Genomic DNA, 26,008 nt, shown 5'->3' with positions numbered 1-26,008 from the left:
GTAACTGGAGCACAGTGTCATTAAAGGGGTTATTGGAGTACAGGGTCACTGGAACACAAAGTGTCACTAAAGCACAGGTTCAATGGAGCATGGTTTTACTCCAGTACAATAGGTCACTAAAACACAGGGTTACTGGCAAACAGGGTTTTTGGTATACAGAGGTCACTGAAGCACAATGGGTTTACTGAAGCACAGGATCACTGGAGCAAAAATAGTTCTGTTTTACCATGGGGTCACTGGAACACAGATGGTCCCTGGAGTGTGAAAGGTCACAGGAGTATGTGGCCACTGAATACACAGGGTACAGTCTCTAAAAAGAGGAACAGACAAAGGCATTAACCATTCTAGAAACCTTCACTGGATAGTTATTACGGCCTGACACACTGGGTTAAAAATATAACAGTCTAAATCTAAAATTTATGACTGAGCTAAAACATATGATGAATGCAGGATACACATATGTAGTCTGTAAACAAAAAGTTAAAAAGTTCACATTTTTCATGTTGGTCAATATATGAAAAGTGAGATTTTACTGTTCCTGTCGTAGAAAGATACCTCTCTTCCTGTATTGAAAACTGCACAGGGTAAAGAGAAGTGAAGAGTAAGTGAAGATAATCTCCTAATAGGAACACATATATTGATAAAACTTACCAGAGGTTTTACTTTTCTCAAGGTATCCATTGGAAAAATTCTGCTCTGGAGACCCCAAAGAAGGTTAACTGAAAAGTCTACAAAGTGGACAAAACAAACAATAAAAGTCCAGCAGAGGTTCCAATCCCTACACTAATAACAGCCTATGTTTTAGCCAAAATTGATCTTGCATTTTATTACTTGCCCCTTTATGATCCCGCAAATTTGCTGATAGCATTGTCTATCCCATGACAAGTGAACCAGTCCGGATAACAAATTAATGGAGGAGGCAGTTTTAACATACAGTACAGCCTTGAATATTCTGTGACTTCATGGACTGTTAAATCTTTATTAGGTTTTCCTTAGACTGAGATAAAAGGCATTTTATCTTTTTTAAGGTTTGCATTAACATGTCATTGAGAGTTATGGAAACATTGATCTTCATTTGGGTAATCTGAATAAAGGAATAGAAATGTCTGTTTTTCACAATGGTGCTTTTAACTTTATCACACCTTCTAGTTTGGGTATTTTTTTCTAAACGGGTGTAAGAATGCAGAGTAATGGGTAACAAAGGGTTTCAGTAATTCTTTAGCAAAGATATTACAGCAGGTCAACTTGCATGTCTAATACAAAACATTGTTCTATACCTGGAATGCAGAGCTGGCTCATTATTGCTCCTAGGATGTCTAGGTTATACTGAATAGTTCTACTTCTCCAACACATTATACATACAGTACAAGTACAGCATGCTCCTGGCAATCAGTTGTAGAGATCACATTCAGAATTGAGGGGATGGAAACAGAATCTCTTGCTGATATGTCAGGCGTGGGGCTGTTCTGTAGCATTAAGAACAGATAAGTAATTGGGCAGGCTTGATGGACCGGTTGATCTTTATCTGCTGACGTGCATCTGTTTCTGTGTCTGAGGAACAACCCCTGCTGTTACCATATGTAGCAAACCCTCCTGTATTTCCAGGTTTATTCTCATAAGGCTTCACAGGCATGCCTAGGAAAACATACATTTTTTTCTGTTACGAACCATCTATCTTTATTTGTATACACGCTTGGAGATGGAACATATTGCAATGTGTATCACATAGCACTTTATCTACAAGTCATCATGGTTATGCCCTGTGACAATACAACTGGACTTCCTGCAAAAAAAAGTCTTAGAAGAGGAAAATATTTTATCTTCAGCAACCTGTTCTTATATAAGACATTTATCCTACAAATATCTTATTGACCGTTATGTCATAGCAGGTGGATTTAACACAGTTTCACACATCTATTTACTAAAGATTTTGCTGATTAACTTTCTGACTGTTTTGTATATCACCTATCAGACGTGATTTTTCAAACTATATTTTAAAGTGGCACTTTCACTAAAAAATACCTCCCCTAATCCTGTGCAGGAACGAGAATTTAAAAAAAATGTCCATGCGTGAGATTGGCATTTTTACATTAGAGGAAAGCCCCTTAATGTTGCATGTTGGTATGCACAGAATGAGCAGCTCACAGCCCCCTGGAATATGTGATGTACGTGTTCTAGGAGGCTGTAAGCTTCCCCTTCAGACTTTAGCACCGCGGCAGTAAAAATGGAAGGGGAGGAGTCCTCCCTAAAATATGTTAAAAAAATATAAAAAAACTAAAAAGAAACACATTTTTTCAATATGGAAAATGTAAAACCCATTTATGTATGTTGAAATTGTGATGATAGGGCCACTTTAATGTAATGGGTGGCTTTTAGTACTGAGACTTTGATGTGTGGTGCAACAGTCCTAGAGAACCAACAAGAAGTTGGAAGTTGGTCGCAAGCGGAGTTTAAGCCCAATAAAAAACTTTAACACTCCCACAAATTTTCTGCACTATTGTTAAATGCCATTAAAATATATCATCAATCATAATAACTCACAGGATAAAGAACTGGGTAGTGAATGGTACTGTGCTGTTACTTACCCTTTAAGGCAACATCTGTTTGCTATAAGGAAACACTAGTAATAAATATTTGTTTAGTTGTCTTAGCAGTGTAGAATGACTGCCACCCATGTCTCCCATTACCTTTTTGCAAGGGGGTCTCATATTTGTAGTTACACTGAGGAGAAACAAATAAGGAGTCGAACTAGTAGTGACTAAGACAGTACCAAACATTTTGCTTTACCTTGCATACAAATGGTATACATTGCAAATCATAGGCCAGTAAAAACAACATCCAATCATTACATATACTATAGGTAAGACAAACAAGTATATATTTGGGACATAGGTCTAACAAGTATGTCCTTACTTATATAAATAGCCCAGCATCAAGGAACCTATGAGAAAGTATTTCAGGCTAGCTTTAAGGCTTTTTAAGTCCAATCCAAAAACCAATCTCCCTAGTAACATAATTCTGCAATAAAAGGGTCCCAGTAGAGCCTAATAGCCTCCTAAATCTGATATCCTGCCCAAAGTGTTTAACTTGCCCCAATAGCATCCCTAAGTATATGAAATTAAAGTTTTTCATTCTCTGGCATAATAATACACTTATTGTTGTTACAGTGTAATGTGCCACATTAGTGGCACTTTTTTGTGCTTTATTGAGAGTTATATTTACCCTGATGGTTTGGTTCCTGACACAGATAGGGAAATCCTTCTGATTTCTTAGTATGGACCTCCTTTCGTTTAACCTGAAAAAGGTTCCACTTTTACTGAATTAATAACAATGATATAAAATATTTAGCTTGATTGCAGCCAAATTATTTTAGTTTACAATAAAAATATATACTACAGTTTATTTAAACATATTTTCTTTCCTTAAAGTTTCCCACAGCTCTGTAATATACTTTCTGTTTTCTTGACCCATCTTCTGAGTACCTTGAATACACGTCTCACACGATCTGCTACTTTCATTTGCATGCCTGCAGCAAAGTCAAGTTACATTACAAAACGTTAAACACATTTCTATGCATATTCATATTTCACATCAGGTATAGGCGGCAGACATCCTCCCAGCATACTGAGAAGTACAGATATGGTTTATTCTTATAATGAGCTTTTGTAGCGCAAGAGATAATTGAATGTACTGGATTTCCAGAGGGGTGTTTGTTTGATTTCATGCAATCTCTTTTTCTGTTCCTTGAGGTACATACGTAGCAAGTCAGCGAGAAGGCTGATCACATAGAAGTTTTCAGTAAGACTCTGAAACAGAGATGGCATCTGAATAAATGCACCATTTGGTCCTCTGCCAAAATGTTTTCCAGCTAGATGACACTGGAAAGCAAATCTCTATTTATTATTCCTATTCACAGTGTTGCTACGTGCTTTGAAGAAATACAAATTTGCAAAAATCTGGGGAGTATGAATGAATTAACACCTGTATGTACTTAGTTTGGTTATTTAATAAACAGCAATAGGAATGTTATACCGGCCAAGATATCTCAGAACAAAATTTCTAAAACTTGTGCCAACATGAACAATGTACACCTTTTTTTTAAAGCAGAAATAATTGTTAAAGTGCATTAGTGCAGTAAATGGAACCAATTGGGAATTCTCCAAAGATCTGGCTAAAACATAAATCCCAATCCAACCTCTTTTCGATGGATGTCTAAGCATTGACGGGGAACTCCATAGCCCACATTATCACTCCACACCACCAACATTCCTGCTAAGCAGCACTTTTGATTGGTGTGTTTTTGAATCATTGGTTGTTTGTGCAAGCTATGGTACAGTTGCTCATGCCAGAAGACCGTTCATGCATTGTGCACTCCCTTGTTGTTGGAAAGGATCGTGAAAGATAATAGTGTTCTCCCCAGCCTCTTTCAGCCAGGTGCACCACCGACACTTTTCATTAAGCACCCGGCTGTTTTTGGATGGTTATGGAAGAGATAGATCACAATACAGGAGCTGCCACCCACCCATTGTCTGTGTTATACATTGTGATGAATCTCTTCACAAATTAATGACAAAAAAAGAAAAAACGTACTGTATATATTTCAATATAAACCTGTCCAAAATGCCTGAAAATATAGGAAACATTATTTAGCTTTAGTTTAAACCTAGGGAACAAAATGTGGTTTTCACTGCTTACATTTAAAACAGGAATCCAAAAAAGTGCTGTGAAATGTTGGAATAAATACTTCCGTTGTGTATAATTTTAAACATTTAAAAAGTGAAAAAAAGTATTTTGTACTTTTAGGTTCATTTATATGGGTCACTTGTTCTTAAATGATGGTTTGTGCATTATTGTTGGTCACCTGTAGATAGTGGTCTGTACTCATGTAAAGTGTGTTGCAAACAGCTGTTTTTTTTGAGCTTCGATCTGTTAAACCAGAAACAAATTTAATTCCAGGACGTTTCACTAGGTGTCACCTGAATATAAACCAAGATTCTTTATGGCATTTTTAAAAAAAAACAAAAATGTGTTTCCCCTGTATTTGAGTCTATACTGTTTTATAACATGATTTAGGAAATGTGTATTTTATTTTATTAGTTGAATATGTTTTTATATTAATTCAGTGTTATTTTATATTAATTTACACCTAGAAATATACTGAAATAAAGTGCTCCAATGCAGACTTTTTTTATTAACAGTCCTGTCGAAATTACACTACAAGATGCCTTTGTTTACCTTTTTTATTCAGGAAAACTATTTTGGTGCCCCTGACTTCAATTGGTTGTGAATTGCATTCTTAAATTAAGTTCAGTGTTTTAAATTGCAGAAGTTATATTTTTGTTTTAGTTATTTTTGACCATGTTTATTAGGTGACAAATGTAATCAGATTTTAATGATAATAACTAATGCCAAAATGTACAATTAAAAAGGAATGAAAGATTAGTGAGCTGTATTACATAAGTGATTTTCAGTGACAAGATTAAATATCATGAGATTAATCACACTGCTATTAAATGTCATTAGATAAGCTGCAATGAAGGAGCAACAGTTCTTCATTTCCCAATCAGATTGTTCCTTATGACATGTGAGGATGATTAGGGAAAACTAAAGCACTGATCAAATAAATATTCTATGTTATAAAGTTGAAGCGTTTTGTGGATAGTAAGGGTGTAAAGGAAGAGTAGATGCTGCCCAGATGAACAAAATAGCAGAATAGTGAACATATGTGCCCTGTAAAAACACCTGTACATGTTTCATTAAATGTGTAGCTCAGACTCAGTAAATCATGGAAGTACTAAAAGGAAACAGGTACAAGAGGAACAATGAGACAGGTAGACGGATAATTGTGGACCTGTCCTGAAAATATGAGTTGCCTGGCCACCAAGTGTTTTAAGAAATGACATGGATCAAGTATTCAAATAAAGAGTTCTGACTTGACCATGAATTTTTCATCCACTATGCTTGTGCCATGTCACTGATGACATGTATTAAAGCCCAACCTCAGCAAACATGAATGATTAGCCATACCAAATTAAAGTAAAGTGCAGCTTCCCTGTAGTACTTACCCTGTTCCTCAAGAATGTCCTCTTCTTCACTTCATGGTGTTGCTCTGCTGGGTTGAGTAATACTCATCATTATTCAACCAACTTTTTTTGTGAACTTTGGGCATATTCATATCTATAGATTGTTAGAGGGACAGGCTTTGACCAAATTGAACCTCAACAACCAATTCCGATTCCATGTTTACCTTGTCAACCACTTTTATATTATCTCTTGGTAAGGTAAACATTGGGTGGGAGATGGTTGTCAATGTACACATTGGTTAGTGTTCTTTCAAAAGAAGTGTGTGTATGAATGCAAAGGTTTATGGAAATAGTGAACAGCAAAGGTAGGGGTCAACCCTACTGGAGGATGGAACTCAAACCTAAAGCTGCGCACATACATCAACTAATTCACCTGAAATTCTGATATGTATATATTAGTCCCCGATATTGTTCATCAATCCACAATGACAGACCACTGTTCACTCTTATGGGGGAGAGAACAGCAGGGTGCCACTCGCTGGTCCTTCCCTCTCCATGGAACAGAATGGCTCTGTGTGTACAGTGCTCATATGTTCATCTGTCTCTGAAAACGATCACAAAAGATCACTTACAGTTACAACCATTTGACGTCATTCTGATGTCTATGTGGGTCTTTAAACAGAGACAAATGGACAGAGAATGATACCAATCCTTATAAAAGGACTGTAGTCTTGAAGACTGCTTTGTTTTTCTGCACTGAGGGATCATATTGTTCAGAATAAGCAACAAAACAAGTTTATAAACTGAGAACAATACATCAATTAATATTTGCATTTCTTTTAGAATACAATAGGCACACCAGTGTGTAATAAATATGGATATTTAACTGGATTTGGTTATATGGAGATAAATCAAGGCATATATAGATTACATTAACAAGCATACTCCATTATAACAAGTAACTGAAGGTAATTTTTACTTGTTATATATCACAAAATAAATCTAGTTGTCAGCATTGGTTTTACTGCTTGTATATATGTAACACTTCATATCCATTGCGGATTCTCCTCGGCGGAATATATAAAGTCACAAATGATTATGAATAGCTGTGCTCACATCTTGTCTGGGAGATTCACATGGGCTTACACCTTTGTAACATTAGATATTGTAGCACTATATCACCTCCCTAGATAATTTCCAATACTTGTGGGTATTCGATTACTTTTGTGCATAGCTTGTCAGACTTTCAAATTAATTACTGTAACAGTGGCAGGACTTGCACATGATGTTAATCCAGTAACATCTTCTCACTGAGCCTCAGAAAAAGGTATTACTATACAAATTGCTACTGAATGTTAAATGTAGATTTATTCAGGCAGAGTTAATTATAATCTCTATTTAGTCTTCAGTGATACATTCTTGCCATACTTATTCTAGCGGAGAACATTAATTTTTATTCTAGCATAAAGGTGAATGTAATAATCTTGGATTAGACGATGGATTATTGTAATACGATTTGCTGCCAGAATTGCAATTTGTGGGGATCTCACTTTCTTTAAATGGATTTTGGGTTGTATTATGTGTGAATATAGGAAAGAAAATGATACACTGGGGGTAATTTGCTTTGGGATTTGCATATTTGCTGTATGATTTTTAAGTGAACCTTTTAGAGTTCCCAAATATAATAAAACAGCATGTCTTAAAGTTCAACTTCACTCTCAATTTACATGTAAGAATAATTAAAAACATGCTGTCTGTGATGCCATCTAAAAGATATACCCCATTTTGTGTCCCTATGACAGGGTATCACAGGGAGAGGAATAAATTGCAAATCATTGTAATGGGACACAGCAATTTTTTATGCAATTATTATATATTTCAAACCTAACATGATTATTTTAGGGTATCTGGAGCAATGGGTCAATTATCAACCACAAATATATTAAATAATCCATCATTGTTTGCCAAAAAAGGAATCCTATAAAAAAAACATTTTTTTCAGTGGTTTGAACCAAATACATTTGAGTATTCTTGTTTCTATTCTTCCCAGAACAAGAAAGAATTTAAACATGTTTGGTAAGGATGATACAATTTGATTGCTGGATCTGTTCAAGTAGTATTGATGTCATGCCTGCAATGACCATCAATGTATGTCGGCTACTTCTGCACTCACTACCAATGTAGGGAGTCAATACAATCTTCACTAAATCAATGAAAGGTAGTTTCATATGTTGTATCATCTAAATTAGATGTAATGTACTGCCATCTTTCAAACACAGTAGTATTACGGAAATCAATTATTTGTACTTCTTAGTTTTGGGCCTGATTCGTTAAAGATCTATCTATCTTCTTCAGTCTTAGAAAGCTTTACAAAATCAGGCCCTTTGTGTCATTGTATTACAATAATATTTATTTTGAGACAGATGTGCTCTGTGTCTGTCCAGATTTAAAAATAAAAAAGTGACCCTGTGCCAAAACTAAAGTATTACCATATTCTAATTCAGCAGTAAAGTACTATTAAAACAAGGCTACATCCACCTCTTTAACTACAGGTATTGAGGAAAATGTATGTAGTTCACAACAGAGGCACTGAAATCATAACATGGAGAACAGAATCTTGGCAGCTTACCAACTTCTTATACAGACACACAACAGATGTTACTTAGTTGTTAAAAACCAACTGGAACAACAACAACAACAAACAACAAACTAGTGTTTGTTGTTATCTTTGAGGATTATTACATTATTATCTATAGTAATACTATCAGTGGCACTTCAAGTATCCCTATACCTAGTCAAATTGAAAAGTTGAGAATACCTAGTTAAAGAAAAAAATTGCTTTAAAGCTAGGTGAAATATTAAAATTTTACTTTGTTGCTATCAGGGATGTAAACAAAAACTCCAGACATTCGCCTATAGATACTCAATCTAATCATTCCAGGAACATTTAAAGTCATATTAAATATACTGTAAGTGTAATGAATACTGTTTCCAGTGTGTTATTTCACTGCCACATAACATCAAGTTTACTTTAAAAGGTTGAGTTATCTTTCACCCTTATTTTTTTACATGAGATTTTACATGTGGAAATGAGCTACACAGATACAGTTCAGAGTCCATTATTATAGTTTAATCGGCCTTTATTATGCTGGAAATAGTGGGTATGTCTGATTGCGATCTCCAGAATAGCAGTCCAAATATCATCCAAATACATTCCTTCTAACTTTGCTAAATTTACAATTCTAGCTACAAACAAGAGCTCTAGTTAAGGCAGGACAATCCACTGACACTCTATAAATGCAGTTCTTCACAATACAACCTGATTTTCACATGTTACTGTGACATTTGGTGCTGTGCTAGTAGAAGTCATTATAAATATACACTGTAACTTGCTTTAAAAAAGTATCATTTATCTAGATATGGTAACAGGATAGAAAAGACTAAATATTTCATATGTTTTTCAGGTTTTATAAATCAGCCTATGAATATTTATACAAAGTGGCACTTAACTGCAAAAAATGAGCCTATTTTCTGTGTCGATATGTTGGCTATTATGTATGAATATACTGTACAAGGTTTCCAGCTTCACTTTCATTGCTGTGGGTAGTTCCTGATTCATCAGAAAATAACGAGAACTTACAAGGCTCTTTATTCATTTTAATGTTAGAATTAAATGATTATTATTGAATATCAATCTTACCATGTCATCAAGAAATGTCACTCTAATCAGGGCACTCTTAGTGTATAGTAGAGTGTCAAGGTTCCACTGTTTTGGAGTTAACTGTAACATGTATGTGAGGTAAAGCTAGGTAGTTGTATCATGAAGAACAAATATTTAACCTAAAGCACATCTAAACCCAAGAACAAATATTTCATAAATATATATATATATATATATATATATATATATATATAATTATATATATACTGCAAATATATATTGCAGTTACCAGTCATTAGATATAATGGTTTTATTTAAATCTGTGTTCATAGCAAGTCAATGGGAATGCAAAACCTACTTAAAGTCGAGAAAAATAGGCTTAAAAGAAGGTCAATTTCAGATCAAACGAACTTGTCAATGAACCCTTTGATAGCATACTGTTTAAATAGACATACCGTAGGTGCATCAACCATTCCCATATACTAAACTGTGATGAAAGTTTTATGTATCCAACATCATCTTAACTAGTAAGGATCATCTTTACAATAGCATTCTAACACGTTTTGTGACATCTACAGCCAAGGTACTGAACCCTTCTACGAATGCAGATACTTATTATTATTAATAAACAGGATTTATAAAGCACCAACATATTACGCAGCGCTGTACAATTAAATAGGGGTTGCAAAAGACAGATACAGACAGTGAAAAGTGAGGAATTGGGGGGAGTAACACACAATATGTGGTAGTGGAAGTAGTGAGGGTTTTAGAAAACAGAAGAAGACGGGTAGGCAAGTTTGAAAACAATGGGTTTTGAGTGCTCTTTCAAATGAGCAGAATGTAGGAGAAGGCCAAATAGGATGAGGAAGACCATTCCAGAGAGTTGGGGCCGCTCTAGAAAAGTCTTGAAGCCGTGTGTGTGATGAGGTTATGAGTGAGGAAGTCATTAGTAGGTCATTCCAGGAGCAGAGAGAGCGGCTAAGGGAGTATTTTTTTACCAGGGCAGAAGGGTAAGTGGGACAAGAACTGTGTAGGGATTTGAAGGCAAAGCACAGGAGCTTGAATTTGATTCTAAGGTGAAATGGAAGCCAATGAGGAGAACTACAAAGAGATGCAGCAGAAGAGGAGCGGTGGGAAGGATGGATGAGTCTGGCTGCAGCATTCATAATAGATTGTAGAGGAGAGAAAAAGTGCTTCCACAGCCGAATCTTCACTCGGAACCAAGAAATGTACTGCATTAAAATAGAAAGGTCACTTTCTGCAAACTTTTTAGAAAAATAGAATGAATCCCCAAATGAGGGGCAAGTTACACAACAAATACCTTAAAGAAGAGACAGAAGATGCTTCATATACTGATTGTGCTTTTCAGTCCAAAGAGGAGACCTAACCTAGTTTTTGGCCTAATGCACTAAATCCAGAGCTACAAGTCATATAACCAAGGTAAAAAATGTCTTTAATCAGCCTGAGAAAGGCAGAGAGATTTTCAACTGCTAATGAACATTATATAGAAGGTTATCTACACTATCCTCAGTTCCAACCAGTCACCAGAAAGGTACTTTAAAAATAAAAGTAAAAGTACTTTGTGTTCTTACCGTTAAAGAAACCTCTTGTCAGCCACATGTATAAAGGAAAATGCACAAATGAATTGTATTGGTGGAAGTGCAGAGAAGTGGTTAACACTGTCAAAGGGGGAAACAGTTGTACTATATCCACACCTCAAACTAGGGGCCAGTAGTATAAAACTGCTCCATGCAGCCAAACAATAAACTGTACAAGCTGTATAAAAAATAAAATTAAAAACAACAAAACTTAGCAGCTCAGGACAAAAATCACTCAGATCCATGAAAGCTTAGACTCTAGGTAAGAAAATATATTTATAACATTCAGCTTTTACTAATCAATGTATAAAATATTCTACCTTTTATAAAACAAAGATGACCTTCCAGATAAACTTGAACAATATCTTGCCCAAGTAAGCTATAAATGCGTAAAATACAGTGAACATATAAAGGCATTGAGTTCACAAGTGGCAAAACACAATCCAGAATCATGGAGTTATGTACCAGACTACTGTACCGTAAGATAAAAAACAAATGGTGTTGTAGGCAGAATGAAGCTCACTTTATGTGAAAGTGGCAGAAGCATGCTTTTTGATGGGAATATGCCAACAATATACTGAGGACAGGCAATTATGACATGTTTCTATCTCCAAAACCACTTACCTGAGAAAGCAACAGAAAAATCAGCTATGAAATGGAAGGAAGTCTGAGCTGAAACACATCAAAATCACATCAACACCTTCCTGCCTCTGCATCTCTGGAAGATGGGGGATATTATCTAGTTAGTGAGATGTACTAATAGTCCACAATTTAGGAGGTAATACAAACCAAGGGACAACAGAATGTGTTTATATTGACAGCAGTAGAAAAGTAAAAAAAAAGTTCAAAATTACAAACTGAATGACTGCCGCGCTTTTGGGTTTCTAGCCTTGTCAGATCTATACATGCATGTACGTTTGTATGTGTGTCTATATATATATATATATATATGTCAGCATTTATAGTTTTTTTGTATACAGTAACTTAAAAGAAAGTATTAATGATCATAGCTAGCAAATTTGATCAATGACTGCCTGAAGTCAAGGAGCTAACCGTTAACAAAGGAATGACCAAATGTTTATCTGCGGGGAGTGCATAATCCATTTAATAACTCTGTGTGTGCACCTGGTGCTTGGCTGAGTCATTTTTTGAAACCTGATCTGATTCCTGTTCATTTTTCTTGGCTTTGCTAGTTTATTCAATTGTTAATACACAACCGTGTAAAAAAAAAAGATATATTGACTTGCTGCCCTTCCTAATAATTTCAATGGATGGGGGCTGCACACCTCTAGTCAGCTGGATGTACCATAAGTGCTACCTTAGGCATAAAAATAATTGGAGTGAGCAGTGTGCATAAGCAGTAAACAGCTGACACCCATTTCATGCAGGTGCGAGACTCTGGATTTTGGAAGAAGAGGTCACTTTACACTGATTTGGATGAAGATGGCATTGAGGTCATAAAGTAGCAGACAGAAGGCAAAGTTCTGCTCTAAATTCTTCTACTTTAAATTTTACTCTGCAAAAACACTTGGCCATAAGCTAATATTTTACACATTCACATGTCTATTTGTATTCTTCCTTAAAACACTTTTTTCCTTGGGTTTTCTTCTGGGATCCCTCAGTCCTTTTGGAAACAAGTATTTTACACATTCACATGTCTATTTGTATTCTTCCTTAAAACACTTTTTTCCTTGGGTTTTCTTCTGGGATCCCTCAGTCCTTTTGGAAACAAGAGCTAGATTTTGGCAGAAGACATGCAAATATAAAAATGCCTTGGTGGGTATGACCTGGGTAATGCACTCATCTTTTAGACTCCACAAAATAACTGAAATCCAATAAGTAGATGGGACAGCTCATGTACAGTTAGACTGGGGAGTAAAATTTTAGATGATGCTGGACATTCTCTAGCCAAACAATAAGGTCATGTCTATCTGACTTGCTGCAGTTATAGCTCATAGTGCACAGTAAAACTATAGGGATTTGAGTACAGATAAAAAAAAATCCTTGCACACAAATTGATATTATTTGCAAACAAAAAGTTACAAAAAGAAATGAAAATTCAGCTTAAAAGCAAACATGCTCTTCGATTTTAGTAAATAAATCAAGGTTTAGAATCAGTCTGTTTTATTCCTGCCTCACTATCGTCAATGGGACTGAAAGTGATAGACAATGTAAGCTTTAGTTGTTGCCAGAAAAGTGATAGAGTAAATCTTACAATGGGGACAAATATTGTGATGACAGCTGTCTAAGAATGGAGTGACCTCATGCAGGAGAGACTTCCTCTTGCTGGGACCCTGGCAGAAAAGAATACTGATGGGAGTTTTTACCCTTTTCCAGTCCAAAACACCAAAAAACCTTCTGGAGCCCTTTTTATAATACAGAGATGCCAAGAAGTACATACAGTTTTTATATTATGTAGGTTATTCTAATGATTTTTGCCCTGACTGAAGTTGTCCTTTATTAAATTAGCTGTGATGTTTCAAAGACAACTGAAATCTGAAATGTTGTTTTGTGTTACTCTGATCATAACAGTGCAGAATTTCTTTTTAACATTTCAGCCTGAAAGTAAAAGTATTACTGATTTTTCTTTGCTGTAAAATTAAAGTTTAATCTCTGAAATCTTAGCAACATGGAGCAAATATCAATGATTAGGCAAACACTTTGTTATTGTCGCCTCTAGTACTGCAGTTTCACAATACCTAATAAAAGTGATTTAATCATGCTGTACAGGCTTGTAGTGTAATATCCAATGATATTGCCTTTCTATATCATGGATCATATAAATTATGTTCATTGGAAAGGAAAGACTGCACAGCTATCGCCACCCAATATAGATCACTGTGAGTTTTGTCAATAAAACAGCATTTAATTTAATGTACAAGATATATGGGTGATAGCATAGGGCAAATATACTTTGTTGAGAGCCATGGCATTTGAAAAGCCTTGTGACAGCTATGTCTTAGAAGCATGCTGTGTGTAGTAATCCTTCTGAGCTTGGAGAAACAGGAGCAGTTGCAGAGACCTACATTTGTCAGCATTGCTTTTCCATTGTTATATCTTTATAGCAACACAGCATTTTCCTTCTGGCATGGGATTCTGCATGAAGAGCAATAGTGATGTGCAAAGCACAGTAACCCATAGCCTGGAATATAAAGAGAAAGGATAATTGCCTATTGGTTGCTATGGATGTCTGTATATTTCCTATTGATCTGTCTTATTAAAGGAAATCTTTACAGAGACAAGGATAATAATTTCTGACCTTTCCCTTAAAATGCTAGTTACCGGGCTGTCATAGTGACAGTTTAGGTTTGGCGTTTCTGACCTGGACTATGTGTCCAAATCTTGAATTCAGACTTCTCTAGTTGCTTTGGTTTTCTAGGTTACTGATTTAGAAAGTGCGAAGGTCAAAGAAAGACATTTTTATAAAGAGGTTGCTGAATGCAACTGGTTGCTTTGGTCGCCCTTGAGCAGCCAGCCCCTTCTATTCACTTGAATGCAATCTCCATCATCTGAAGCTCAAAGTGGTTCAAAACCGGTTGTGATTGCTACTGGAGGACTGAGAAAGATCCGTCAACTTATTAAAAACATTGAACCGCAGCAAACCGCAACATCCCTAACCGCTGCCAACTGCATGACACAAGGTTGAGTGTGGTTGAGGTTGAATTGTGGTTAACACAATGACCACAGAGGTAAACTGCACAACATTGAAGAGGGCGGCTTGAAAAAGCTAACAGAAGTGGTTTGCAGCTACAAGTCAAAAATTGATAAAAAAATTACATTATGGAATTTAAAACTAAATGTGATAGTTATGCATGCTGAAATTCTGAAGGATACAAGCATTGCATCTATTGCAGATTTCCAGTGCTTGTTTATGTAAAAAATTAGTTCTACAAAAATGTTGTTGTTGGATGTACTCTCACAAAAGTTTATAAAAAATAGTAGCAGAGCTACTCCTCATAGCTTTTTAAGTGTAACAAATTAAGTGGTGCAGTACATGTATGCATAAAACCTAAAATACAAATAAATCTGTTGGGCCTTATTTATTCAAGTTGTCCAAGACTGGAGAGGATCCAGCAAACCTGGAATAGATTTCTTCAAAGTCATTTGCTATTAGCTAGCAAATGTTTTCAATCCTGGACCAGATCTATTCCAGATTTGCTGGATCACCCAGCTTCACTGATGAAAGTGTATCCTCTCCAGCTTTGAAGAGCTTTATTAAATCAGACCCATTGATATTTTGATGTGTAAACCACCCTTCCTTCTCAAACTAAACCAAATCCCAGTTCATTTGTGTTTCAAACACTCCCCTACCAGATACTGTTGTTCACAATGGGAGAGTTTCAGCAACTGTGCTGTACATCTAGAAGGCAGTTAGTAGGACAAGGTGTGGTCAGGTACTGAATGACAAGTGACAAGCTTTGGAATTAGTGGTGACAATTCTGATAATCAGAACCCCTGCAAGATTTGTTCATTCCACTGTGGTGCAGCCAGTATGAGCTTAGAAATGCTGCTAGGAATCTGGGAGCAGAACAACATCATTGCCATACCATAGCAAAAGGTTCTAATGAGTTGACCCTACCAGCAGGATCAACATGTATTCGTGGGGTTTTGCAGGAGCAATAAAAGAAATATGTAAGGTCAGATGTATTTATACTAAGGTGCTGTAGAAGTTGAGAGATATCATAGATGCACAATTTAAAAAAAAATGCACACACACATTTTGAAGTTAACAGATTGCCTGCATATCCAACTGGAATCCTATGGCTATGGTAGGTTTATTGGGGAAATTAAAGTTTTTATGATTGGTTTATCAAATTAAATAATCAAAATGCGGGCATAAATTACAAGAGTAGATTTGATTGTAGACCCTCCTGTGTGCTCCAATAGTCACTCACAGTTGGAAAAGTCATATGCAAAGCTAAAATGTATACATTTTTATCATTTAAAATCTGTATTCCAAGAGACAACATTCCAGAAACTCATGTATGGTTTAGCAAGACTTAATTTATAAATTTAGCTTTCTTACAGTCCCCTAGAAGATAGCTATATGCACATGATTTTAGTCGGTTTTATTTCTTTATGATATGTATGTCATTGAAGCATACATTCTACAGGAAGTTAATGTATTTTTTATTTCTTATCATTATTTGTATAATCACCATAGCACATGTTTTCTGCTCTGTATTAATACGCATCGTATTAAAAAAATTGCACAAATTGTTGACTTGCTGTGCTGGTAGTTTGACTTTAGGTGTTCAAACCTAAAGTGCAGGAACTGTAGGTAGACGATAAATGAAGATCTAAAGGGTCAGCAGAAGACAGAACTTCGGTGGCTTATGTTGGCTAGGCAAAAATCCCGCTCCAAGACTTCTATCAACTTCTTCCCATTTAAATATTGTTTTACATCTGTAAAACCAGATTGTTTCTCATATATGTGCTAAATTCATTTTTATATAAATTTATTTATTCTGTAAGCATTTTTGAGTGGTAGGCTTAGGAATTTGTGCAGCATTAATATCTGATATCTTGGAGAATGTGGCTGAGTAGCTGTTGAACTAAAATTGTTCGGTATTTAAGATTCTTATTTCAGCGTATAGAATAGGTGTTGATTGTAGCTTTCCTTACTTGGTTGGACAATATGTAATTGCTTGAATTTATCTCATCTGTAGCATTTTATCTTTTTTTTCTCACGAAAGAGGACATTGTACAAGCACTTGGCTTAGAAACTGTTTGAATGAAAGGCATTCCTGCAAAGAACTCTCTTGCTTTCAATTATGAAAACATTGATTTTTTCATATCTTATTTTCTCTTTTACAGTGATAGAGAGCCGGGCAACGATGGATAGTATACAGCGGTTTTCATCAGTCCCTGTCTACTTACCTGTGAACTATCATGTATGTAACTCTGAAGTCTCCTTCTTTCTTAAAGAGGCCAATCAAGACCTTATGAAAAACTCAAGCCTGCAGTCCCGAACAGAACCTCTTTTCATATATAAAGCCAAGACACCCCCAGCCATAAATGCCACCTATGGACCCTATTCAGCAGAACAAACTGTGCCAAAAAATGTGATGATTACCTCAAGTACTTTCAGTTACACTAACAAATTCACATTTAACTGGCAACTGAAAGCCCACATCATTGAGAGTTCCATATATTCTGACAAACCCAAAGTGCAGGCACTGTTTCATATCACGGGGAGAGACTGGGAGGACTATAATCCAACAGAAATTTTACCTTGTGTTCGAATGGTTGCCACCTTAGAAAACCGGGAAATTTCATCGAGTTGTAGACTGAAGGGCAATCTGGGATTGTGTGTTGCAGAATTGGAGCTGCATCCCAGTTGGTTAAGTACTTCTCCTCCTACAGATGCCCATAGTTACTCTACTCCACCACAAGGAATCCCAGTGGAACTCCATCATATTGTCTATACTACCGGAGAAGATGAGGAATGTTCTACAGAGGAGACTAAATGGTCAAACAGGATTCAATCAAATAGAGACTCGGCTCAGAAAGCCTCAAGTGCAATGGAAAGGTTTGGCAGTGTAATTGTTTATCCCACCCTGTACACTTTGAGGATGTCTCTGCTCAGACTGGATAACAATATTCAAATTCGTTACCCACCGGGCCCAGTGAAAGTGGGAGATGTTGTCACTTTCTTTGTGTCAATAATTGGAGGATCAATGACACATCAATTCATGTTAAGGTATAATGGTTTCATACCATGTTATATAGTATCTTTAAAAGGTTATTTTTTGACTTTACTAAAGTTAATTTTATTAACATATGTACATCAGTTAAATCAATTGTATACAAACAATACAAATCATTCTGCAATGAAGAAGCAATACATGGCTTATGTTAGATTCTGGGCATTGCTCTTTACCAAGTTATTATAGCTAAAGTTTAAATTTTCTCTGAATAAATTGCCTTGGTGTGTTACAGGTTTGCTTCAATAATGGAAATTTAAAGCAGCAGTATGTTCAAGTGAACAAACATTTAAATATTAATGTAAGAGAGAGCTGCCATACCTAACACCTACCTGTTCAATGTATTTTGTAACCTGAACAAGAATGACAACAGCTTGAATGTAACTGGATCATAACTCTAATACTCTTTTTTACTCTTGTTCTACATAATGTAAGTATACAGCAACATTTGTCAGTGTAAGGGTTTTGTTTAGGTGGAGTGGTAGATCTACTTTATGGTTTGGATTTAGTGTATATGCTATCAGCTTTAATTACAAAACATGCTCTGTATGTCTCTGCTGTCATAAAAGCATGTGTCTAACCTGCTAGCAATTTTCTTCTGCATATATTTACACATTTTGGCAGGTACCCACCTACCAGGATTAAGAATTTAGTCCCACTGTAAAGACTTGATTGTTAAAACAGAACTGTGGTTCATATAAGTATTATGTGATGGTTACTGTCCATGCTAGTAAAACTGGGTTTTTACACAGAAAATACCCCCTGGAACATTTTGTAAATACCTGACATTGCCAGTGGAACCACTGAATGGGTATTTTCTTTCATACTTTGCCACTGCAGCATTGTTGGTCTTCTGTTGATTTATCTGTTTAGATGCTTCAATCAATGACAGCCCCATTAATGGATATCCACATAGCTCTTTGATTGACTGCACATTGCTGTGTCTGGGAGACATAAGAGAAATGATGTAGAAGCCTTACCTAGTCACCCCCACTTCTTTGAGCACTGTCCTGAAAAAGCCCAGGTATAACCTGTAATTGCTTTACAAGCAATTTAATTGCATTCATTTTAAGACATTTAGCATTCTAACCTGCCATAATTATGCCTGGTAATCCCACTAAAAGCAAATGAAATTTGGATAAACTTTAGGTGTTAGGGAGTTACCAGCTTGTTTTAGAAGCAAAGGAGGGTTAGGTGTTGATGGGTTGTTTTAAGAAATACATTTTGTTACACTGGCCAGACAAACCATACATACTGGTTTAGCTCTGTATGAACCTTGTGCAAAAAAACCAGCAGCCCCAGGCATCCAGCACTAAAACAAACATATTGGGCATTGCTGGTTATTTGCCATTGGCTGCTGCAACCTAGTTCAAACATGTTTTATTATAAAATTTGCAAGTTTGCTTATTATACAGTACAGATATTGTCAAGGACTGACTTGAGGACTGTAAGGCAATAAATACCATTTTGTAGTAGATGAAGTGAAGGTAAAATAATAATCAAAACACAAGAAGCATTTTCATTATAAACAGAAGTGCTTATCGTCACCCAGCTGAGCGGTCTCCTGCTTTCCTCTTTTCTTTCAACCTTAATTGAAGCGACTGTGTCTCAGCAGCCTGAAGTTTTGTGACATCTCTTCAGGTTATTTAACCACTTCAAAGTCAAATGAAATGTGAGCAAACTGTTAAAAAGCAGCCTGGTTAAGCCAGAATCCATCAGTCTATTATTATTTTTTTTTACATGGTCACAGTCTTTCTGACAGTAATGGGATTGGATTAGCCGGTTTTAATTAGTTTCATTTTCAAACGACTCACTTATATTTTTCTTTTCCTAAATTTTTTCGATGTGGCAGATCTAGCCAATTATCTTCAAACACGTTTTTTTTCCATTAATTTGTTTTGTTTTATTTCAAATGTCACAAGGACAGCTGCAAGGAGAAAAAGATAATAGTTGGGTTGTAAGAATGCTATACCCTATTGGCTTACTTTTAGGGTACAGTATAACATAGGGAGTACTGGTCTTACCTATTTTTTCACCAAATCAATATTGCCTTTTTAAATATTAGTAACCTACTTTACCTTTCAGTATTCATTTTGCTACTGTAAAGTTAAATTTTTTTTTTGTTATTATTTACATACTATTATAATCACCATGCTAGTACTGGGTTGGACCCCTTTTTGCCTTTATAGCTGCTGTAATTTTACATGGCATAGATTCAACGATGTACAAGAAACATTCTTCCGAGATTTTGGTCCAAGTTCACAAAATAACATGCAGTTACTACAGATGCTATTACACAAATCTCTAATTCTACCACATCCTAAAGGTACTGTATTAGATTAGAATCGAGTGTCCATGAAGGCCATTTGAGTATAGTAAACTTATTGTCATGTTCAGGTAACCAGTTTGGGGTGATCTAAGACACAGCCAAGTAGCCATTAAAAGATGGTTACACTGCAGTCATAAAGGGATGCATATGGCCAATAACAATACAGTCTGGCATTTAACCAATGCTAAATTAGTACTAAGGGACCTTAAGTGTGCTACTTGCCTGAATTAATTATACTGTTTATACAAGGCAGGATGCATCTATGCCTTGTTGACACCAAATCCTAACCCTACCATGTGAATGTTGGAGCAGAAATCAAGATTCATCAGCCTAAGCAATGTTTTTCCCATCTTTTGTTTGTCTAATAATGATGGGACCTATATAAATTGTAGCCTCAGGTGCCTGTTTTTAGCTACACCCAGTGTGGATTCCTTCCGCTGTAGCCTATCTGCATCAAGGTTTGAGGTATTTCAGAGGGGCTCTTTCGTCTACCTCATTTGTCCTTAGTGGTTATTTGGGATGTTATTTTGTGTCTATTAGCTCAAACCTCTCTGGTCTTTTTCCTCTGAACTAGCATCAACAAGGCATTTTTGCCCAGAGAACTGCTTGTCAGAGGAGATTTTCCATTTGAAACCATTCTCTGTAAACCCTAGAGTTGGTTGTGAGTGATAAACCTAGCCCTTCCAAAATACTCAGACCAGCATGTCTGCCACCAACAACCATGCCACGTTCAAAGTCACTTAACTCACCTTTCTTCTTCATACTGATGTTAGAATACCATTTCAGCAGATTGTCTTTACAATGTCTACATGCCTAAATGAATTTATTTGCCTCCATGTGATTCGCTGATTAGATATTTGTGTTAAAAAGCAGTTGAAGAAGTATACCTACTAAAGTGGCTGGTGAGTTTATATATCCTTCAAATATGAGCTATGCAATGCGCACATGTGCTTCACCTACACATGGAAGTAAGGAGCTTCTCAATTTTATTTACTTCCCTGCCATACCACTTACTCGTTGGAGACCCTAAATATTGTAATATGTAAACTCTGGTCCACCACTATTCTTTCAAGAAGAATTCAGAGCTGGCAAATCTAGCCAGAAGGCACTCCAGCTTACTGAAAGAATGTCACTCAGCTCTTGGTACCAAGAACAGAAGAAATAAATGAAGAAAATATTATTGACGCATACACATAAGGTCCTGTTCTTTTTAATTTACTTTGCACATGATTGAGTGTGCTTTGCAAAGTGACTTTTCACTCTACTTCACCCCATTCACTAAACTAAGTGAAAATTGATGTTTTCTGAGTTGTTGTAGTGCCATTGTGAATACCTTTTCAGTAGGATCGGTTTCCCCAGCCCAATCTAATCACACTAACAACTTTCAGGCACACACCGCAAATCAGCTTACTTTATTTTGTTTTGTATGCTGAAACAAACAATTCCGATAAGGCCCTTTAAACCAAGGGCTAACCCACGACAGTTTACTGTATGTATGTAAAATATTTAAATGTATTATTTTAATTCTTGATTGAACAAGCCAAGTTGTTATTGGGTATATCCTTTTATATAAAGTAAAAATTATCCTATAATATTTTTATATTGTATTTTTATTACAAGGGGAAACTCCTCCCCTTTTTTCCTGTTTTCTTGCCATCATTCTGGTAAAGGTTGATCTTGGTTTCATCTGTCCAAAGAATGTTTTTCCAGAACTGTGCTGGCTTTTTTTAGATGTTTTTGGGCAAAGTGCAATCTAGCCTTTCTATTCTTGAGGCTTATGAGTGGCTTGCACCTTGCAATGCACCCTCTGTATTTACTTTCATGCAGTCTTCTCTTTATGGCAGACTTGGATATGGATACGTCTACTTCCTGGAGAGTGTTTTTCACTTGGTTGGCTGTTGTGAAGGGGTTTCTCTTCTCCATGGAAATGATTCTGCGATCATCCACCACTGTTGTCTTCCGTGGCTGTCCAGGTCTTTTGGCGTTGCTGAGTTCACCAGTGCTTTGTTTCTTTCCCTTGATGTACCAAACTGTAGATTTTGCCACTCCTAATATTGTAGCAATTTCTTGGATGGGTTTTTCTGTTTTTGCAGCTTAAGAATGGCTTGTTTCACCTGCATGGAGAGCTCCTTTGCTGCATGTTGTCTGTTCACAGCAAAATCTTCCACATACAAGCCCCCCCCTCAAATCAAATCCAGGCCTTTTATCTGCTTAATTGATAATGACATAACAAAGGAATTGCCCACACCAGCCCATGAAATAGCCTTTGAGTGAATTGTCCAATTACTTTTGAGCCCCTGAAATGAAGTGATTGTGTAAAAAAAGACTTTAGTTCCTCACATTTTTATGCAATCTTTTTGTTCAACCCACTGAATTAAAGCTGAAAGTCTGCAGTTCAACTGCATCTGAGTTGTTTCATTTAAAATAAGTGTGGTAATGTACAGAACAAAAATTAAAAAAAGATGTCTCTGTCCAAATATTTACGGACCTAACTGTATGTTGACTCTGGAGAAACTGGGGATTATTGCATTATGTGTTATTTTACCTGTCTGCTCAGGAATTAATCCAATAATTCAACCAAAAAGAGTTACTATTTATTTGCAAGGGCACATCTTTTTTTTTGGATAGTTTTTCTATTTCAAAGGGCACATCTGCAGAGATTCTTTGCTTTAAAAGGCTGTCAAAAGACATAAAGCGGGTTACTTGATGTAAGGAGCCAAGTCTAAGTTTTGCACTTAGGCATGTGCCACTTCTATGCTTGTATCTGAATTCTTTTACAGTTGTTCATTCTAAGCATCAAGGTGGCAATTCCATATTTTCTTTTATTTTGTGAAAGAAGTTTTAGTAGGACTTTGTAACATACAGTGCAAATTGATTCTCTTATAGTCCAAATTACACTAAAAGAAATATTTTACATACTACCACATCCCAATATTTCGGGAAGAAAAAATCATATGAATATTAAATGCAGATAGTGTTAACCAGAAAAACCAAATTAAAAGTTGTTAAATAAAAAACCTAATAAATGCTGCAGCTCTGGTTACGGAATGTGAGTTAGTCTTTATGGTTAATTCTCTTTGACTCTTCTTGCCTTCCTTACAGTGCAGTCCCATTACTATCTACCTTTTCTTTGTAGCCTTAATGCTAGGCAAGATGATTGTTGACAAGGAAAACAAATTTGTAGTCTATGGGTAGCACCAGATTTATTTTTCCCCCCGTTTGGAGTCATCAGATTCCTATGCCCAAAGTAACTTGTTTACTTCTCTCAGGTTGGAGTAAGCAGCCCCCTCCACCCCTGAGTTACCTCTCTTTGGCGAGCTTGGAGTCTGCAGATCCATCTGATCTGCAAACTATCTCTAACCAGATTAGCAGATCCAAACATCTTCTAATCGTGATCTGCCTTGGTATATTCCCTTTCTGTAAGTTCCTCCAATGCTAAATCTCTTAGAAAATAACATTACCAAAAAAAAAAAAAAACAAGGAAAGTATCTTAACCTTGCACGTCATGCTTGTCATGTAGCCAGCTTGTCTAGATGAGGATGATGACATCCCAGTTGATGGCAGTATTTTTGCCACAATGCAAGGCACTTTATATATATATGGGGCACAACTGGAAACATATTGTGACTTTGTTTTCAGTTACACATTACACATTTGTTTACAGAGTACATGGAACAAATCACATCAGACCCTTTTCCTTTGTGCAGCTATTAATTTAATGGCTGTACTACATTCACATGTACACTAGGGAGGAAAACAAACTTCATGTAGATAGGTATTTAACCACGGACACTTCTCACATAATCACTTGAGTTCTGTTCCTACAACTAGGTCATTAAACAAATTGGTTGATAAGGGAGGAGAAACATAAAATACAAGTCCTGTAAACACTAGGATAGTGAATAATGACCAAGAACTAAAACTAAGACTGAGAAAGGGTGATGCAAGATGAAATAGGCTGCTGTTTCCATAACTAAATTTTTATATACCATATAATACCAACTGTATTAGCTTCTTGTATGTCTGAGCAGTCCGTAAACAGTAAAGTACACGGTTGTCTTCAGAAATACCGTAATTCCTAATGACATAGAATCAATGAGTCGGAAATACTCTTTATAGATTTTGGGCAACATTGACATAGCATCTTACAGTTTTGAAGATTTATCAGCTGCACATCCATGATATAATCCTGTGCCTCTACATCCCAAAGATGCTGGTCTAGTGATCTGGTGACCAAGGAAGCCATTTAAATACAATAAAATCATTGTTATGTTCAAGAAATCAGTTTAACATGATTTGAGCTTTGTGACTTGGCACTGCTGGAAGTAACCATGGGTAGATTTGGGTCATAAAGGGATGGACATTGTCAGAAATTATCCTTAAATGCGCAGTTGGTACTAAGGGGCCCAAGAAAATATACCCTACACCATTACATAACCATCAACCTGAGTCGCTGATACAAGGCAGGATGGATCCATGCTATCACGTTGTTATTACAAAATTGTGATCCTACCATCTAAATGTTGCAGCAGAAATCAAGATTTTGTTCAATTTTGGTGAGCATGTGCAAACTGTAGCCTCGAGTACCTGTTCTTAGCTGATAGGCATGCCACCCAGTGTGGTTGATGTGTTGTGTGGTCAGCTAAGAACAGCTAGGAACAGGCACCTGAGATACATACCTTGGGTATAATTAGTGTTTATTGGAGCTACTTTAGCCTTTCTATCAGCGCAAAACAGGCTGGTCATTCTCCTCTGACTGCCAAGATAAAGACACCCAGAAAACAGCTTTCAATAATTTCCGTTTTTCAGTCCATTTTATGTAAAACTTAGATATTTCTGCGTGAACATCACAGCAGATCAGCAGTTTCTTAAATACTCAGACCAGCGCACCTTGCACCAACAACTTCCATGCCACATTCCAAATCACCTAAATCACCTAAGAAATTTTCTTTCATATTCTGAAAAGTGTGAACTTTTATCAGGTTATCTACAATGTATACACGCCTAAAGGCTTTAGGTTGCTGCCATGTGATTGAGTAGATATTGTGTTAAGCAGCTGAACAAGTGTATCTACCTAATAAAGTGTCTAGTGAGTGTATATATAGTTCTACAATTTAAAATGACAAACTGACTAAATTGTGCTTTCATTTGTCCTTGTTCATTATTTGAGCATTTTTAGATTGTCAAAGTTTTCCTATTGTCCACTTTCCCACACGTACATGACATGCTGTTAGCTGATAGACTTTTAACCATAGTATTCTTCTGCATAGGTAAAAAATGAAACAGAACATACATCTGTTCTTTGTATTTCAGGACCAGGGACAGCAGATGTAACCTTGCTTGTTATGCAGCTGTAGCCTAACACAAAGGACTTTACATTTAAATATGTGTATGCTAAATGCTTAATAATGACATCACTAATGAATGGTACCAGAGTGCATCACTTAACTGTTCATTAGAAATAAAAGGAAAAGTAACGGGGGATTATATTAGAGGTCACCTTGAAATTCTTTACCTCATGTGAAATCTTTTCTACACATACCTTTTTCTCCTTTTTGAAGCATTGTTGGATTACTGTGCTGAACAACCAGTGAACAAAAGCTGAAAATGTATATAACTTTCAATTTTTTTCTGGTATTTCAGAAAAAAACATTTAATATACTCACTTTGCTAGAGTATTTTTAGGTCAA

The 26,008-nt window shown here is 36.2% G+C and overlaps 1 protein-coding gene across 1 annotated transcript in view; it reads left to right on the top strand.

Moving 5' to 3' along the window:
• TMEM132B (transmembrane protein 132B) overlaps positions 1-26,008 on the top strand; it is a 282,852-nt gene that overhangs the window by 54,648 nt on the left and 202,196 nt on the right. The window contains exon 2 of the mRNA XM_072415758.1: positions 17,100-17,985. Coding sequence (XP_072271859.1) covers positions 17,100-17,985 — 886 coding nt within the window. The remainder of the gene's footprint in view (positions 1-17,099; positions 17,986-26,008) is intronic.

The sequence above is a fragment of the Pyxicephalus adspersus genome, chromosome 6, assembly GCF_032062135.1.
Source record: "Pyxicephalus adspersus chromosome 6, UCB_Pads_2.0, whole genome shotgun sequence".
Classification (NCBI taxonomy): Eukaryota; Metazoa; Chordata; class Amphibia; order Anura; family Pyxicephalidae; genus Pyxicephalus; species Pyxicephalus adspersus.
This window is presented reverse-complemented; position numbering and strand designations above follow the sequence as displayed.